This window comes from Salvelinus namaycush, chromosome 22 (assembly GCF_016432855.1).
Source record: "Salvelinus namaycush isolate Seneca chromosome 22, SaNama_1.0, whole genome shotgun sequence".
Classification (NCBI taxonomy): Eukaryota; Metazoa; Chordata; class Actinopteri; order Salmoniformes; family Salmonidae; genus Salvelinus; species Salvelinus namaycush.
Genome location: NC_052328.1, coordinates 8,663,378 through 8,682,766, shown reverse-complemented (window position 1 = coordinate 8,682,766; position 19,389 = coordinate 8,663,378). Strand labels below are relative to the sequence as shown.

Below are 19,389 nucleotides of genomic sequence, written 5' to 3'. Positions count from 1 at the left end.
GATGCTGTATGTGCTGGCACACCCTCAAGTTAGGCAGTAAAAAAAGTGTAATAGGATTGTGAAATTCACTGACATTGTAGGCATAAAAGCTACATTCAGTGGATATGTGTCCCATGGTACAGTCACCTCTAAAATGATTGGCACACTTGATAAAGATGAGGAAAAAAGACAGTGATTTACCCAATAAATTACTGGGAGTTAATATATAGATTGTGCGACTCTCTTCATTTTTATAGATGACAAAAAAGACAGTATAAAATAAATAATACAAATACTGAGATATATTGTCTGCAAATGTTTTTGTTACAAAAATATTATTTTATACTAATACAATTGCTCAGAGAAAGATATTTTGCTTAAGGAGTAATACGTTGTCTCAAAAAGATACGTATCAAGATGATTGGCACCCCTGATTTCAATACTTTGTGCACCCTAACATTGTGAGGATAACGGCACAGAGCGTTTTTCGATAATGTTTTATGAGATTGGAGAACACACTGGGAGGAATCTTAGACCATTCCTCCATACAGAATCTTTCCAGATCCTTGATATCCTTCGGGGTCTGCGTTTATGGACTGCCCTCTTCAATTCAAACCACATGTTTTCAATGGCAACCTGGACTCAGAGGTCGACGTAACACAGTAAATGTAAATTTGATCCGCTCCATTTAGTATGATATGTTACGTTTCACATGATGTGCATTCATTTGTGGATGTCCATCATCCATTTCGCATGATATGTTACGTCCTCCAATTCGTATTATATGCTATGAATTGCTAATATGTATGATACATTACGAATTCAAATTTGTTGTGGCTAATAGTGATGGGAAGTTCATGTCTTTTCTGATATTTTCGACTCGTTCAGTCAAGAGAATGAATCTTTCGACTAATTTCGTTCATTTGAGTCAGTCATGCCCAGAGCGTGAAGGACCCCCTACTGACAGGCATTGACAGGATGGTCACAGCCACACGTTCAGTGGTTGGATAGAACACATTATATATTTTAGATAGAAGCAATAGCAATGTGAAGTGACATCAATCCATATATACAGAGTATTTCATTTTTTTTAACCTTTATTTAAGACCACAAGAGTACAAGTAGAGTACAAGTACAACCCTTTTCATAAAAACCTTTTAAGATGGTAAAAAAGTAAACATTCACTTATTCATATTTCGTTAAAGAATTCTTGGATTACAAATAAGTCACTTGCTAGCAATGGCTAGCGTTACATTACAGTGCGCTGGCTGACAGTCATAGTTAGCTCGTCATTGACATGGCTAGCTAAGCCATCAAACACTTGGTTAACTTGCCGAAATAGGCTTTATATACATTAACGGTAACATAAATATATACATAGCCACATTCGCTAACGACTTCGGAATATATGAAGCAGTTTTCAAAAGACACTTTTGTCTGTTATAAACCGTTTTTTATATACAGAGGAAGGGAGACATGAACCTGCACTCAGAATGTCTCTCTCAGACTGAAGAGCAGGAGGACTAACTCTTTAAATAGGGGAGACGTACTCAAAATCCACTAGTTGTTCTTTCGAGGAAAATAATGTAAAAAGGTAAGTATAAAGAAAGCTTTAGCATTTTAGCTAATAGCCTCTTTCAAGTCAAGTTGAAACTTAATAGTTGCAAATTAGCTAAAATACTAAAGTTGTCTATTATGTGATTCAAACACGCAAACTTTGGGTTGCTAGATGCTCGTGTTATACGCCCAACTATCCTCCCTGACCAATCTCCCTACTTTTGTTTTTGTCTTAAGTAACCTACTGTCCTATGTAACCATACAAAACATAATATATAATACAAATTGGAGGGGCAAAAATGAACGTTTACTATGTTACATGTGGATTTTGCGGCCAGGCTGTCAATGGGGTTCAAGTCCGGAGACATTGCCATTGCAAAATGTACATTTTGTGGTCAATTTACCATTTCTTTGTGGATTTTGTTGTGTGCTTGGGGTCATTGTTTTACTGGAAGATCCACTTTTCAAGTTTCATCCTCATGGCAGAGGCAACCAGGTTTTTGGTTAAAATGTCCTGGTACTTGGTGGAGTTCATGATGACGTTGAACATAGCAAGGGCCCGAGGACCAGCGGTAGCAAAACAGCCCCAGAACATCATATATCCACCAGCATATTCTAAAGTAGTTACAAGGTTATTTCTGCATATGCACCCTTCTTTTGATGCCAATCCCACTGCTGGTTTGCATGGCCAAAGACCTCTATTTTCCATCTCATCTGACCATAGCACCCGGTTCCAATTCAAGTGCCAATGCCATTTAGCAAACTCCAGGCATTTACATTTGTTAGTTGCTGACAATAAAAGCTTTTTTCTGGGAAACCTCCCAAAGAGCCTATTGGCATGGAGGTTGGCATCTAATTGTAGATTTGGAGACTTTGTGAACCCAAGATGCCACCAATTCTCTAACTGTGGCCCTTGGATTTTTCTTTGCCTCACAAACCTTCTTCCTCACTGGGACAAGATACACTTGCGTCATCTACCACACAAGTGTATCACTGTTTCAGTGGTTTTAAACTTTTGAGATATTGCCCTAATATTGGTAAGTGGCATACATTTTTAACCATTGCCTGATTTATGAAGGTCAACAACCATTTGTTTCTTTACGTTAGTGATGGATGGATGACAAATGGATTTTATATGCGTGTTACCTCATTTTCATGGCCGGGTTACCAAACAAGCATGCAGGTCAAGTGCCCTGGAGCCCCCAACCCCCCAAAAAAGAATCACACAAAATTACACATACGTTTTTTCCTATTTTTGGGGGGGTTGGGGGCCCTCCAGATAGTATATGAACATGCCATAAGCAATGGCAAAATTAGTAGAATTGCAGGAAATTAGCTTTAAAGCTGTTACATTTTCTCTCGACTTCATGGCAAAATGTGTAGAATAGCAGGAAATTAGCTTTAAAACTGCAACATTTTCTCTCATCCTTATGGCAAAATGTGTAGAATAGCAGGAAATTAGCTTTAAAACTGCAACATTTTCTCTCATCCTCATGGCAAAATGTGTAGAATAGCAGGAAATTAGCTTTAAAACTGCAACATTTTCTCTCATCCTCATGGCAAAATGTAACGAGTAGCACGCGATGAGCAGCAAATGTTTCTCTCTGCCCCAATTTTGACACCTATCTTTTTGATAATAGTTTGTATTACTTGTTAAATAAAATCTCTTTCTTTGAGCAATTGTATTAGTATACATTTCTTTTGGTGCATACATTATAGCTCAGTATTTAAATAATTTATTTTATACAGTCTTTTTTGCTTATCATTACCAAGGGTGCCAATCATTTTAGAGGTGACATGTATATTAGCAGTAGCATATTACAATGAGCATATGACATCAGGGATCGTGGTACCTATAATTCAACCCAACTAAAATGAAACATGATCCTGAAAAAAACAAAACTGTTAAGTTAAAGATCTTGGCTGCATTTGGCAACGAATCTCCCTGTCTGTTTTTGGCAACAGTGCTTACTTTTTTTCTCTCTTCAATCGAACAGCGTCTCAGTTACTTGCTACAGTACTGGGAATGTCAAAGACTGTGTCTTGATATTTCAGAGTGCATTGTGGTTATTCAGACTACATTCCCAGGTATGTAAATAGTATCCGGGTGGTTTGGGGATTCCATGTGTTACGAAAGCAGCTAGCCAACCGTGAAAAAGAGTCTACTCTCGCTATGTCTAGGTGTTCTTGGCCTGTCTAGCTGATCTCGACTCTATAACATGTCTGCGTTTAACGTGAAAGTAGGAGAAAGCTAACATGCATGTGCCTAGGAAGAAAGTGTACTCACCAGGGTCCCGGATGAGCTCTGTCCTGACTCTGTAGTTGTCCAGCCCAAGCAGTTAATAAATGTTCAGTTGTCGGTGACAAAAACAATAAGTAAAGCCATCACAAAAAGGTATTCAAACAAACGCAGAAAGACCTTGTCAAGCCTTACTGGCACTCTCAGCACCTGCCCCAGTTGCTGCTGCCCCCTAGAGATGGGATGTGGAAGTGTGCTGTCTACCTGTGCGCCTAACCTCTAACTACCTCCATTCCTAACACAAGGCCTTTCTATTTTTTGCAGGGTCAGCTGGGCTCTACTTCCCCCAGAATCAGTACAAGGAGACTGTGTACGTCGGGCAGTCTGCAGGGACACCCGTGCTCCAGGTCCACGCCATGGTGGAGAGCGACTCTCAACGGCCCCACTTCTACCTGTGCTACCTGAGGCCTCCAACCTATGCCCCGTGGTTCCACCTGGACGAGACCACAGGGATACTCTCCATGAATAAGACCCTGGAGTGGAGCGACTTTGACTCTGCATGTGAGTTTAATAGAGACGGAAGGTTGTGCACACGTATTGTTTTCCCATTGTTTATGGAATATGTTATGAAGTTGACCGTTCAATCCATTTACTTTGATATTGCAATTTTCAATTGTCCATTGAACACAACACTCCACTATATTTCCAATATACAGTTATATTTAACATTGTAAAATGTGTGAGGGGAAATTATTCAAGTTTTCTCAGCTTTCACGCTTTGTGCGTACTAATAACGTTGAGCTTCAAGGTGATACATCATGTTCAGGGATCTGCTTCCAGAATCTGGTTCTGACCATTGGTTCTAACGATGAACTTAGCATCAAGATGCTTTTGGGAAACCGGAGCCCAGGATAGTAATGTAATTGCATAGAAGCCCAGAAAGTGCCCAGTCATCAAGAAATAAATGCACTGTGGGAGATTTAAATGGGGCACTGTGTTACTCTTTTGGTTCTCTTGCTGATCAGACAAGTTTTGGAAGCTGCCGCTGAGTGTCATTGCTGCGACCAGACCATTGAAGAAGTTCCTCTGTGGCCTCAGCCACCCCACCGTACAAGTCAGCCTGACCTTCATCAATGACACGGCGCCACCGTGTGGCCAGACCAGACCAGAGCTGAAGAAACTATGCTTCCCTGACAAAGACCTGAGCTCCCACATTAAGGAGAACAGGTTCCCCGGGGCCCTCCGCCAGCTCAGACAGCTCACCAGGCTTAACGTCTGCCCCAACTACACCATCTCCTACAGTGTAGAATCCGGTGAGGCTTGCTACACTCGCCTTCACCCACACTGTCTCTGTGCATCATATTATGAGGAACATCAAACACTTTGCAGGTCTCTACACTGGCGTACCACCCCCCCCCCCCCCCCCCCCCCCCCCCATGGTTGCCTCCATAGAATTAGGAACTAGAATACTAGAATGGACATGAACCTTCTTATGATGGTCTAAAGGGCAGCCATTTTGTTCAGGGAGTTGGTCAACCATGTTTTGACAGTGTTGTGATAAGATATTGTGTAAAATAATGAATTTGAAGAATTTATCAGCACTGTATGTTTGTCAGCTAGCTAACCAGCCAGTTTTAGAAGAATGATTCCATAACTGTTTCTAATTAACTGCCAATATCCATTCAAACAATGCAGTTGATCTACAACTATACACTAGCTGAAATCAGTTGACGATAGGACGTAGACAAGTTGTAAATGAAACAAGTACTGATATTGTATTTACATTTAAGTCATTTAGCAGACGCTCTTATCCAGAGCGACTTACAAGTACATACATTCATACTTTTTTGTACTGGCCCCCCGTGGGAATCAAACCCACAACCCTGGCGTTGCAAGCGCCATGCTCTACCAACTGAGCCACACGGGACCTTGTATCATGTAAAGAAAACAAAAAAGTATTGGGACTGTGACACATTTTTTGCAATTTTGGCTCTGTACTCCTGCACTTTGGATTTGAAATGATACAATGACTATGAGGTTAAAGTGCAGACTGTCAGCTTTCATTTGAGGGTATTTCCATTATATCGCGTGAACCGTTTAGAAATTACACCACTTTTGTGTATATAGTCCCCCCATTTTAGGGGAAGAAAGTATTGGGACAAAATCACTTATATGTGTGTTAAAGTAGTCAAAAGTGTAGTATTTGTTCCCATATTCTTAGCATGCAATGATTACATCAAGCTTGTTACTCTACAAACTTGTTGGATGCATTTGCTGTTTGTTTTGGCTGTGTTTCAGATTATTTGTGTCCAATAGAAATGAATGGTAAATAATGTATTGTGTCATTCCGAAGTCACATTTATTGTAAATAAGACTAGAATATGCTTCTAAACACTTTTACATCAATGTGGATGCTACCATGACTACGGACAAATGCCCAGCTATCAATTTCTCGCATGGAATAGCCTTCATTTCTCAGAACAAGAATAGGCTGACGAGTTTCAGAATAAAGTTATTTGTTTCTAGCCATTTTGAGCCTGTAATCGAACCCACAAATGCTGATGCTCCAGATCCTCAACAAGTCTAAAGGACAGTTTTATTGCTTCTTTAATCAGAACAGTTTTCAGCTGTGCTAACATAATTGCAAAAGGGTTTTCTAATATCAATTAGCCTTTAAAATTATAAACTTGGATTAGCTAACACAACATGCCATTGGAACACAGGAGTGATGGTTGCTGATTATGGGCCTCTGTACACCTACGTAGGTATTCCATTCAAAATCAGCCGTTTCCAGCCACAATAGTCATTTACAACATTAACAATGTCTGCCCCACGTTCCCACTCTTATAGAAAGCATGATATTAACTTCAATCTCTTTTTTATATTTTCTTTAAACAATAAACGACCATGGCTACAGAGATACTATGTGCACTTACTCAAAACAATATCCCATAAAACACAGGTGGAAAAAATGCTACTATAATATGATCCCCAATTAGAGACAACGATAGCCAGCTGCCTCTAATTGGGAATCATACCAAGCACCAACAAAGAAAAACTAAACTACAACCCCACATAGAAAATAATAACTAGAAAACCCCCCAGTCACGCCCTGACCTACTATACCATAGAAAAACAAAGGCTCTCTATGGTCAGGGTGTGACAGTTCCAGTAGCTGGGTGAATGTGAAACTACAAAGTCTGGCATCACGAGACCAACATGACATGTTCGCATCTCCTCTTCATGTTCCGTTCGGCTCTAGATGTTCCAGCCCCATTCGCTGTGACTGAAAACACCACTGAGTTGGTAGTGACTGCCCCATTGGACCGCGAGGAGAGGGAGACATACAGTCCCATGCTGATCTGCACAGTGCAGACTGACACGATGATAGACACCTTTTTTGTTACACTGCATATCAACGTCTACGACGAGGACGACAATGCACCTTATGTCAGTGGAACAGGCACAGAGGACGTGGTGCTGGAATTTGATCGCAAGCAGGTGACTTTACTTTACTTTACTACCAATACTGTATATCAGTTCATTGCTATACAAGTATCATTGATACCACTCTTGTTCTTGTTGTGTGTTTCTCAGGGAAGTTCTTTTGGCAACTTGGTTGTCTATGATAGAGACACAACACCCAGGTATCCCAAATCCCAGAGTCAGAACAGATTTGTCGGAAATGTGATGACCAATGACTCATGGATAGATGAAATGTTCGCCATAGAGTACTCTTTCAAAGAAGAGAAGGCCATTTTTGGCAACGTCCGAGGCACTGTTCATGAGTTCCGTGAGTAGTCCAGATGAGTTCCACGACCACTCGAAAGACTGGTTTCCCAGACACAGAGTAAGGCTTGTCGCTTTTCAGTCCAGGACTACACTTAATATGTGTCCGGGAATCCAGCCTGTTAATGTGACAAACTTCTACTAAATCTTTTGATCGGTTCATTAAATAAACAGCCACCCCCCTCTTCCCTTTGTGTGGCATGTAGGGCTTGCACTGAAGAAGAATTTGTCTGTAACCGAGAATAGGACCTTCCAGCTGGATTACCTGGTCAATGACACTACATACCCCCGTCCAGAGGGAACTGTGATGCTGCACTACAATATCACCATCTTACCTGTCCCCATCCACTTCACCAATGTGACGTACCTCTTCGGCCTAACACGTAGAGCTAATGTCTACTCCCAGGTACCTATCGAGTTCACATACAGCCCTCTTTGCTTGAGAAGAGGGATACTACTTATGAAATGCTTATGAAGCAGACAACTCTTTTAAGATAATAGTATTCCGCTGTTCAAGAGTAATGCGATGAAATGCCATTAAAGCAGTCTGTGAGGTTACTTGGTTGATATTTGAGGTTAGCTCATCGTGGACCTATTTTTCCCCCAGTAGGCTAAATGTAAGATCATGTGTCAATCTGATTAGAACTGTAGCATTTTCCCTGTATGATTTATGTTCCTTCTCTTTTCAGGTCGGTAGGATTTGTGTGGACAACAGCCTGAAGTTCCAGGGCATCAATGTCACATACCGGCTAGCAGTAGCAGAGAAGACAGAGAATGTGTCCGACGACGTACAGTCATGCTACGCTGCGATTAGCATTGCACAGAGCCTCAAGGACATGGTGGGGGTGCTATATGTGAACGACACAGAGGCGCTTCGCAGGCCAGAGTGCCAGGACCTGCAGTATGTGGTTATTGCTCAAGAGCAACAGAATCTGCTGCAGGCTAGCACTCAGATCCTCATTGTGCTCGATAGCGATAGTAAGTACTCTCCTGAGATAATAAGTTCATCCCCAGCAATACCCCAGACTGATGCTGATTTGGCCACAGTGATTACCAATGAATGGGGTGTATGGCATTCATATTTGGAAGTCATCAGTTCAGTTATTTTTCAAGGCCTCATTGTTAGAGACCTTAGTACTAGTGTAGTAGAGACCTGTCAAATTATGTTAACTCTATCCATGTCCAAGACTCTATCCATAGCTTTGTCCGTGTCCAAGACTCTATCCATAGCTTTGTCTGTGTCCAAGACTCTATCCATAGCTTTGTCCGTGTCCAAGACTCTATCCATAGCTTTGTCCGTGTCCAAGACTCTATCCATAGCTTTGTCCGTGTCCAAGACTCTATCCATAGCTTTGTCCGTGTCCAAGACTCTATCCATAGCTTTGTCCGTGTCCAAGACTCTATCCATAGCTTTGTCCGTGTCCAAGACTCTATCCATAGCTTTGTCCGTGTCCAAGACTCTATCCATAGCTTTGTCCGTGTCCAAGACTCTTGTGATCTTGCTTGACAATCGCATAATAGCGAGGCATACCGTGAACATGCGTTTTGTCTTCATAAAGTTTGTGTTTGTGTTGTGTAGTTGATAAGCAGGGCCTAGAGGACCAGCGGTTCCTCTCCTGTGCAAAGGGAAGACAGCGTGGGGATTGTGAGAACATCAGAGGCCTGGGGGCAACCACAGGGAGGTGCCAATGGAGACAGGGCTCTGCAAAAGGTACCCACACTGTCATTGACCAGATTACCTGTCATTGACCAGATTACCTGTCATTGACCAGATTACCTGTCATTGACCAGGTAATTCAGCTGGAAGGTCCTATTCTCGGTTACAGACAAATTCTTCTTCAGTGCAAGCCGTATATGCCACATATAGGGGTATTTAATGGAAACAGGAAATGATGCTATTATATTTTTCCTTTATCTTTCAGGAATATCAGAAAGTTATTCCACCTGCTCCCCTGACCTCCGCACGTGCCCTGATGGCTTTTGTGATGCAGTTGAAAGCAAAGACGCATCAATTTGTCCTCAGGATTGTACACGTGAGAAATGTCCTAAATCTTTTACGGCCATTTATATTTGGCTACCTTATTGACGTTCTTTATTTTTTGACGGTATTTCAAGAGGAATTTTTTTAATTGTTGAATTCAATAGATTTACATGTGTTTGTGTCTCTCAGTTGAACCCGTTATAGGTGGTCATGAGAAGGGCATCATGTCTGGCATTAGAGCTGGCCATGGAACCTGCTACTGCTACTCTGAAAAATGCTTCTGTGAGAAGGATGATGTAGAGGGTGAGTTGTTTCATTTCAAATCCTTTTTGTTCTACGTGTACCCCCCCCACACACACACACACATAGGTAACGAAGCAATATTCCAAATGGAGATGTTCCAGGATATGATACTGTATGTCAATCAAAGGTGAAATTACACGTTGCCCTTTGTTGTCAAAGGATGGTTTCCATCGTGTTTTTTGTTGACCACTGACTCCTTCTACCCTGTCTGATGCAGAGGCCATGTGTGACGAGGTCTGCAAGACCATCATTGCCACCGCCGTGCTGCTCTCCTTCATCGTCTCCATCCTCCTGTCCTCCTACTTCATCCATCGTTACCACAAGAACTCCCCCAAGCCGCCCATCACCTCGGCTGAGATGACTTTCCGGCGGCCCGCACAATCCTACCCAATCAGCTACTCCGCTAACAACATGCGCCGCGGCTCGTTGGACTCCATGGAGAACCAAGTAGCCATTGACACCTTCAAAATACCCGTAAGGCCTTTCCTGAAAATGTTTGGGAAGTTTCCGGAATTTTGCAAACCTTGCTATACTAAATTGCCTTTTGAATGATCATGAGACCTGCAAATATATGTTGTATTAATAGAGACGTTTTTTTTTTTTAATTTTAAAAATGTGTTGCTTAATTGTTTTAACAGGAGGATCCCAAATGGGAATTTCCACGCAAAAACCTGGTGCTGGGCAAAACGTTAGGAGAAGGGGAGTTTGGGAAGGTTGTCAAGGCGACTGCATTCCGGCTGAAAGGAAAGGCTGGTTACACCACAGTAGCTGTGAAAATGCTTAAAGGTAAGACTAACCCGGACAAAGAGCAGAAAATAGGAACAGTTATTGTAAGACTCATGCAGTGAGTGAGTCCCTAGGTGTCTGTATACTGAATATACAGTGGAAGCAGATTTTTATGATGTGACTTTTGGCCAGCCCATGATAGATATAAGGTGCAGGCAGTTCTGCCACCCTAGGCGAGACAATATAAAATGCCCCCTCGTATCCTCGCAAGGTAGAATAGTAGCCTATAGTATACAGTGTCAGCTCGCAATTCATTTTCATGAATGCCCATCCACAGAGGTGCAACTTTGGTTTTAGAAGTGGGGGGGACATGATTATTATTTATATTTTTTTTATCCGGTATGAGAAACACTCCAAACAGCCTACCCAACCGCTCGGAGGTGTCCGCATGGTCCTAAAGCACACCGTTGCCTCGTTTTGTATCACATTCCAATGATAAAACTGGGGGGGTACATAAATGCAATTTCAGAATGTGGGGGGGACATGTCCCCTCCCATCCCCAGTGAAAGTTGCGCCCTTGCCCATCGATATGGTACAGTTTGTCAGTCCGGATTCCTGACTAAGACCTAAAACAGATCACTTTGGCTACTCAAGCTCTGAATATAAGCTACCCAAGATGATTAAATCCCGCAAGTTTATTAAATACCGCCCTCGTCGGTATGTCCCCCTAGGTGGCCACCTAATCCTGCCTAGTGGGCAGGCCTATAAGGTGATGTATTCTATGAAAGCATTTCATGAATCTCTTTTATTTTTGCAACAGACCACGCCTCACATAGTGAACTGCGGGACCTCCTGTCAGAATTCACCTTACTGAAGCAAGTCAACCATCCACACGTCATCAAGATGTACGGAGCCTGCAGCCAGGATGGTACGGCTTCATACCGATCCACTCCGAGCACCATTTGAGGGCATCAATGTTGTTGATTGACTGTCCCTTCAACAATGGAGATGTGTGATACATGAGAATCTTGTCTTCAGAGCTTGTCTTTTATGGTAGCAGTGCCTCAGATACCCTGTCTGATCAAATTATGCTCAAAGTCATCATGAGATTGCGGTATCATAAATTGTGGACCCACTTGATCATATTAATGAAAACATGGTGTCCTTGCAATGCTTAACCTTCCGGTGTTATACCTGGTATATGTGATGCATATTTCATTCAATCCTGACAGATACTGTAAGCCTAAGTGTGTGTTCTGAAGTGTTGTGTCTTTCCATGTAGGTCCAATGTATCTGATTGTAGAATATGCCAAATATGGGTCACTGCGCAACTTCCTGCGTGAGAGCCGAAAGGTGGGACCCAGCTACATGTCAGGCAACGATGCCAACCGCAACTCGAGCTACCTGGAGAATCCAGATGAGAGGGCACTCACCATGGGCGACCTGATCTCCTTCACCTGGCAGATCTCCAGGGGCATGCAGTACCTGGCTGAAATGAAGGTGCCTGTCTAGCAATGACCACTTTCAAAATATTCACCATGTGGCAAATCTTAAGTCAAATTTCACTCAGTCTCCCTGTCACGATCGTCTATGGGTGAGAGAGAGGACCAAGGCGCAGCGTGTGCAAAATACATTCTCTTTTATTTAGAGAAGGGAAAACACGAAACGAACACTGAATACAAACTAAACAAAACAACAAACGACCGTGAAGCTAAATGACATAAGTGCATAGACAAGCAACAAACGTTCAACATAGACAATTACCCACAAAATCCTAAAGCCCATGGCTGCCTTAAATATGGCTCCCAATCAGAGACAACAATAAACAGCTGTCTCTGATTGAGAACCAAATCAGGCAACCATAGACTTTCCTAAACTGAACACAACCCCATACATACTACAAAACCCCCTAAACAATACACACACCCTAAATTAGACAAAACACACAAACATCCCCCCATGTCACACCCTGACCTAACTAAACTAATAAAGAAAATCAATATAACAAAGGCCAGGGTGTGACACTCCCATTGACTTCAATGCATGACTCAGTGAAAATTTGACTGAAGTGGAAGTAAGGATTTGCCTTTATTATACAGTCACCTCCAAAATTATTGTCACCCTCGATAAATACTGTATGAGCCAAAAAAACTGTATAAAGTAAATAATACAAATACTAAACTATATTGTATGCTCTAAAAACGTAAATATTTATACTAATACAATTGTTTAGAGAAAGATTTTGTTTTACAAGTAAAAATTGTTTATCTCAAAATTGTAGGTGTAAAAATTATTGGCACCCCTAAAGATTCTGAAATCAAACAAAATTATACCCCTCTCACCATTAACAATTTCAAGGGAGATTAGCATGTCTTGGAGGTATGATCATTGTGCCTCTGTAACTTTCTCACTCATCATTATTTACGATTCATTTAGGATTATCTGTAATCATGGTAGCATCCACATTTATGTAGAAGTGTTTAGAAACATTTCATTCTTATATACAATTAAAGTGACTCCAAAATGACACAATACATGATTTACCATTAATTTCTATTGGACACAAAATAATCCAACACAACTAACACAAACTGCTTGATGTAGTCAATGCGCGCTGGGAATATGGGACCAAATATTACATTTTGTTTGATTTTATTGATAAGAATCTTCCCAGCTAACAACAAATGTTCACACAACTTTAGAGAACGTTCCCTTAAGAGTCTCATTAGGTCATTAACCCTTTACAATAGTAGGAATAGGTTTGTATGGATAGGGCTACATTTGAATGTTTCTATGAAATGCATAAGCATAGTAGCAATTGAAAAGGAACAGTTGGGAGATTATGGAGAAATTATTAGACCAAAGTTGAGGACACAGCAGTTCACCTAACATAAGACTAAATCAAAACATTACACAGATTTTATGTGCATTTCACATTTACTGTACTTTTCGCCGCGTTTGTTGATAACGAAATCTGAAAATACAATGTAGAAAATAGTTTAAAAAAAGAAAAACCCTTGATTGAGTAGGTGTGTCCAAACTTTTGACTGGTACTGTACATGATTACATTGTCCATTTTCATTTATACAGCCATTATTATTCACCTGGGATTTGAATTGAACGTCTTGGTTCATGGCATTCGGATCTTCCTGTTTTGGGTTTGTTCTTTGTTCTGGGTAAAGTTCTGGTTATTGTTCTCCTAACTCTAATGCCAAAACATGCTAAAGATAAAAAATAAATATTACTTGTTAAACAAAATCCTTTTCTCTAATCAATTGCATTAGTATAAAGTAATATACATTTCAAATTTTTTGGAGCATATAAATTGCTCAGTATTTTTTGGGGGGTCAATTCATCAAGGATACCAACATTTTTGGAACCCACTGTGTGTATGAATTCCATGCTAAACCTAGCTCGATGTCAATGTGACTCCAAATTTTATAAAGAAAGGAGCTTGAATTGACCTTTGTCCTCCAATAGCTTGTTCACAGGGACCTCGCTGCAAGAAATGTCCTAGTTGCAGAGGGCCGTAAGATGAAGATTTCAGACTTTGGTTTGTCCCGGGACGTGTATGAGGAAGACTCATATGTGAAGAGGAGCAAGGTAGGGAACCCAAATGTCAAATACCCAAGTACTTTTAAAAATGACTAAATTGTATTGTTTTCTGAAATGGTCAATTAGTTTGTTATCGATTGTAATAAGGATTTCTTTCACAGAACTGAGATCACAATGTCCATTCTCTTATTTTTTTGGCCTCTCTTTTCAGGGTCGAATCCCAGTGAAATGGATGGCAATAGAATCCTTGTTTGATCACATTTACACAACACAAAGTGACGTGTGAGTACCTTGCGCAAACAACTTAAAACACCTGTGATACATATCCATAACCAACAATGTTTGCATGATCAAAAAATATACTAAATTGCACAACTGAATGCATTCGACCGAAATGTGTCTTCTACATTTAACCCAAACCCTCTGAATCAGAGAGGTGCTGGGGGCTGCCTTAATTAACATCATTGGCACCCAGGGAGCAGTTGTTGGGGGTTAACCTTGCTCAATGGCAGAGTGGAAGATTTATCCACCTTGCCAGCTCAGTGACTCGAACCAGCTACCTTTCAGTTACTGGCCCAATGCCCTTAACCGCTAGGCTACCTACCGCCTCGGATAAACTATACAGCAAACAGAGTCACTGTTTCATCCATGCATTAGGCTGTGGTGCTATTAATGCGGTGTCCTCTGTCTCCTGCCAGCTGGTCCTTTGGTGTGCTGTTGTGGGAGATTGTGACACTGGGTGGAAACCCGTACCCAGGCATCGCCCCTGAACGCCTATTTAACCTCCTCAAGACTGGCTACAGGATGGAGAAACCAGAGAACTGTACTGAGGAAATGTACGTTTGCCACTTTACTTTACCTCAGCATCATTGTAACCACAGTAAAACTCACTGTTACTCTATTACACTGTGATGGTAATGACATCCATGACATGACAAACCAGCAGCAAACCCACACTTATTCATTCTAATGATCTATTGTAAATTGTAGGTGAACCATCCCATTTGTTTATTTTCACGGTGAATCGTGTGTTACGTTTTGTTGCTTCTGACCATTACGTGTTGTATGAATGTGTTTCTGCAGGTATAATCTGATGCTTCGATGCTGGAAACAGGAGTCAAACAAAAGGCCCATATTCATAGACATCAGCAAAGAACTGGAGAAGATGATGGTGAAAAACCGGGTAGGATCAAGCAAAACAACCAACACTCTTTCTCTGTCTAATGTGGTCGTTACACTGTTCACTGGTAGTTACAGTACGCGATGTCATAAATGGAGTAAACCGCAAATGGCCAGTCTCATGTCCAGCAATAAGTATAACCAATGTCAGGTGACCATCCCCAAAATATGGCCCTGGGCAACATTTGCAAAACGTTATATATATAATTACAGTAGATGGCAGTTAGTCTTGTGTTGAGGCAAAATATAGTGCAATTTTTAGGATGCCAAATACAGTGCAAAAATGTGATTAATATGTTTAGAATTTGAAACAGAGTACTTTGAATACTTTTTATCTCACAAAAAAGTAGGAAATGTATTGTTCTAATATATTTGGTTATGGTCATAAATGCATAGTAGGATATGACTGTATTATGACTGTATTGGCAGTATGCTCCACCTTCCTGTCGTTAGTGATTAGCCTAATCAGGTGTTCCTCTCCTGTTATCAGGATTACCTGGACCTGGCAGCGTCTACGCCAGCCGACACCCTACTGTACGACGACGCCCTCTCCGAAGAGGACACGCCCCTAGTGGACAGCAATAATGCCCCTCTCCCTCGAACCATTCCCTCCACATGGATTGAAAACAAGCTCTATGGTAGAATTTCCCATGCATTTACTCGATTTTAGAGACAGGACACATAAGCTCTGTTTTTGACATGCTGTGATTGGCTTCCTGTAGTGTGTGACTGTGATCTAGGCATACTTCATAAAAAGGTCTCCCATTTCTTAGGAAATGAGAGTCAGTGGAAAAGGAGAATCTTGTGTCTGATGATCACTATTTGGACCTGCTTTTGATGTACATTCAACCTGACCAAATTGACATCTGTAAATAGTAAACATTTCCATAATTCCCTCATATGACATATTGTAATCCACATTCAATCCTACGTATTGATATTATATTAGGAAACGTACATTTTGGACGACATAAACATTTTCAAAACACATTCCAACACCCCCAATTTTCTATTAATTTGGAAAATACTGTTCAAATACAGTTTAACATTTGAAACAGGGCCTTGCTGAATCAATCATTATCTATTACCTTTGGATTCCAGACTGTCTTAAGTTATCTGAATTGTTTGTGTGTATATAGGCTACCTATTAAGCATAATGTAAGCGTACAGTAAGTCTTTTGAAATTAACTTTTGGCTAACATTGATAAACAATACTTTGTAAAAGTATTTTCATAAGAAATTCCCAAACAAATCCTATAGATCCTAAGCACTTCCAGTTGATAGTTCATAAAAGTATTTAGCAATAAGATGGCTGCCAGTGACTTAGTTACCATGAACAAACAGTGACTTGGTGACCATGGTGTCCTGTTACAATGATGCAATTCTTGCATCTGCTTTATATGGACAACAGTTATCAATGGTGCATGAGCCAAGGATAACATTTAGAGATCATGACATACATTACCAATAATGTAACGATAATTGTTGTTATTTTTCTTTGAATCTTATTTAATCAATCCAGTATATTTTCTCGGTTAAACTATACAGGAACTATGGACACCGTTATTGTCTGTGAAGTGATTTCTGCATAGGATTCTAAATGTATAGCCTTCTCGTGTTCCTATGTCAAACAACCGTCTATAATTCACTTCTGAGAAATGTATTCTGTCCAAAATTTGAGGGAGCCTTACTGTCTGCACTCTACTTTTCCTTTACTCAGTGCCGAAAAATGATATGTTCTCGTTTTTAGGCATGTCATACCCGAACTGGCCTGAGAAGAGCCCGGTACTGCTCAACAGACTTGATGCCACTAACCCAGTCTTTACAAGATATGCCAATGATAGTGTTTATGCAAACTGGATGGCTTTGCCTTCACCCGCAAAAATTGTGGACAAGCTTGATAGTTAAAAGCAAAAAAACATTGTAGAAAATAAAGATTCCTAATTGGGTAGATGTGTATATTTATATAAAACTGTACATATACAATCTAAAGTTGGTGCCCATTTATTTCTGTTGCACGGGTATTCCAAGTTAAAACTGGGGGATTTCAAAAGTGCATTTGCTGAAAAATGGCTGGAATTACACAGACCGTGTTTCAAGCAGCTCTTCGGTATGTTAATCATTACCTCAAAGTCATGTTGGCCAAGTATCATTGCATGACCGTGTACCAGGTTGTATGTCAATGTTAATGTCTTTCAAGTGCCTGTGCTGCTTCTACGATAGCCTCCAATTAGTAGTGTACGACTGTGAAGATGTTGTTTCCAGACCAGAAATGAAAGGGGACTTCTTTACCATTACCTGTCCTATATTGTAGACCTGTGAGGTTAAGATGGACAAAGAGTGGACACTGAGTTCATCCAGAAAAACTGTAAAGTTTCTACTTCATATTTGAAATGTAAAAGCCACTTTTGTCTTTCCTCTTTAATAGAATGTGGGCATGTTCGGTGTCAAAGCTGCAGCTCACCATTTGATTCCTCGTAATGGCAATCTTTGTGCAACAATTAGCTCGGATTTTGAAAACAAATGAGTGTCATCAATTGTTATTTTATCATTATGTGATTATGTTGCAATCAATAAAAGTTCAAATATGTGCGATCTATTTATATGCTAGGCTCCCTCTTCTCTCTTTCTTTCATCAGATGTAATAATGTAAAAAATAATGGAAGCTTACATTGTGAATAAAACCTTATTTATCTGAAGCAGTCAGAAAACATGACTTTTTTTCCGGTAAGACATGCTTGGTAGAATTAGATTACCTTATTATTTAATACAAAATATTTTGTGTGAGTCTATTACTCTTTAAGATTGGTTTGATGTGGTTTTAGTTTTCATTGGAGGAGGGCAGGAAGGGAAGTTCTAGTCTAACATGAACATTAACTTTCCATGTCAACTTCCGAAGACCTAAATCATAGTTATGAGGCAAAGGAATTATTAGACAGAACGTGTGCTCAGCAAAACTGTATTATCATGAGACTGCAGAATATACAATTAGTTTAGGGGATGGAAAAGGGTTTATGTGCCATATTGAATTCCTTGATTTGCCCTGTCAGAATGGCAAGCATTTAATAAAGGATATTGGCTTGTTATTTAGTCATTTAGCCATTGTCTATAGAATAACATGACCTGAAATACTGAACTTGCTGCCCAGTACTAGAGGTTATAGCATCCGTTCATGTAACATCTATATTTGTTGGAGTAGATGAAGGCACACCTTAAATACTCCAAGAGATTATTTTGCTTATAAACTGTACAAACAAGAACACAATTGTTTCAGACCTTATGATCTTCATCATGTGCCAATTGAGTGAAAAATACTTTTCCACATTTTATTTTCAAAATAAAAGTTAGCACCCCAAAATCTGAGTGTGTCAGATTTATTTTCAGATAAAAGTGACATGGATGGGAATGGGAAATAAGGCACCATCTAATGCACTTTTATTACACTTTTAATCAACTTTTCATTTAGATTTTTATGAAATGTTGTTCTTTTTTGTAGCCTATGGCGAAGATTTCACCTATTGCTCTCTGCAAAGATATATAAACTTTTATTTTGAAGTACTGACCAGGACGCATAACTTCCAACATCTGATTCAGTATAAGCAAGCCCAGGCCTTGGTGAGGAGAACTATCCGTCAGGCAAAGAGGTCATGTTGGCATTGGTTCTGTGACACCATTGGAAGGGCAAAACCTGTGGGAGAAGTGTGCAGGATGATTAAGAGGATGAGTGGGGTCAGACGGGAGTGGGATTATCCAGTGTTGACGAGTGGGAAGGATGTGGCAGTAACAGATGAGGAGAAAGCAGAGATGACGGCCAAATCGTTTGTCGAAGTGCATAGCTCGGGCAAATTTGTCAGAGGGGGAGAGAGAGAACGAGAGAGGAGCATCCTGGATTGCTGGATAAGAGGGAGGATGTAAATGATGCGTTGAATGCACCATTTACCATGGCAGAGGTGAAAAGGGCAAATAGGTAAGGCTGGGTTAACTTCACCTGGGAAAGATAAGGTGTGCTATGTTATGTTGGACCATCTTAGTGATGAGGCACTGGATAAGGTATTGGTGTTGTACAACAGAGTGTGGGAGG

The 19,389-nt window shown here is 40.6% G+C and overlaps 1 protein-coding gene across 1 annotated transcript in view; it reads left to right on the top strand.

Moving 5' to 3' along the window:
• The window catches only part of ret (ret proto-oncogene receptor tyrosine kinase), a 29,582-nt gene extending 12,366 nt beyond the window's left edge, over window positions 1-17,216 (top strand). Inside the window, exons 2-20 of the mRNA XM_038960134.1 lie at window positions 4,100-4,336; window positions 4,801-5,088; window positions 7,038-7,276; window positions 7,373-7,568; window positions 7,771-7,970; window positions 8,254-8,542; window positions 9,144-9,275; window positions 9,487-9,597; window positions 9,735-9,848; window positions 10,066-10,322; window positions 10,487-10,634; window positions 11,395-11,502; window positions 11,857-12,074; window positions 14,055-14,177; window positions 14,341-14,411; window positions 14,828-14,965; window positions 15,213-15,312; window positions 15,799-15,946; window positions 17,059-17,216. Of these exons, the coding sequence (XP_038816062.1) occupies window positions 4,100-4,336; window positions 4,801-5,088; window positions 7,038-7,276; window positions 7,373-7,568; window positions 7,771-7,970; window positions 8,254-8,542; window positions 9,144-9,275; window positions 9,487-9,597; window positions 9,735-9,848; window positions 10,066-10,322; window positions 10,487-10,634; window positions 11,395-11,502; window positions 11,857-12,074; window positions 14,055-14,177; window positions 14,341-14,411; window positions 14,828-14,965; window positions 15,213-15,312; window positions 15,799-15,946; window positions 17,059-17,216 (3,275 nt within the window). The remainder of the gene's footprint in view (window positions 1-4,099; window positions 4,337-4,800; window positions 5,089-7,037; window positions 7,277-7,372; window positions 7,569-7,770; window positions 7,971-8,253; window positions 8,543-9,143; window positions 9,276-9,486; window positions 9,598-9,734; window positions 9,849-10,065; window positions 10,323-10,486; window positions 10,635-11,394; window positions 11,503-11,856; window positions 12,075-14,054; window positions 14,178-14,340; window positions 14,412-14,827; window positions 14,966-15,212; window positions 15,313-15,798; window positions 15,947-17,058) is intronic.
• The last annotated feature ends 2,173 nt before the right edge of the window (window positions 17,217-19,389 follow it).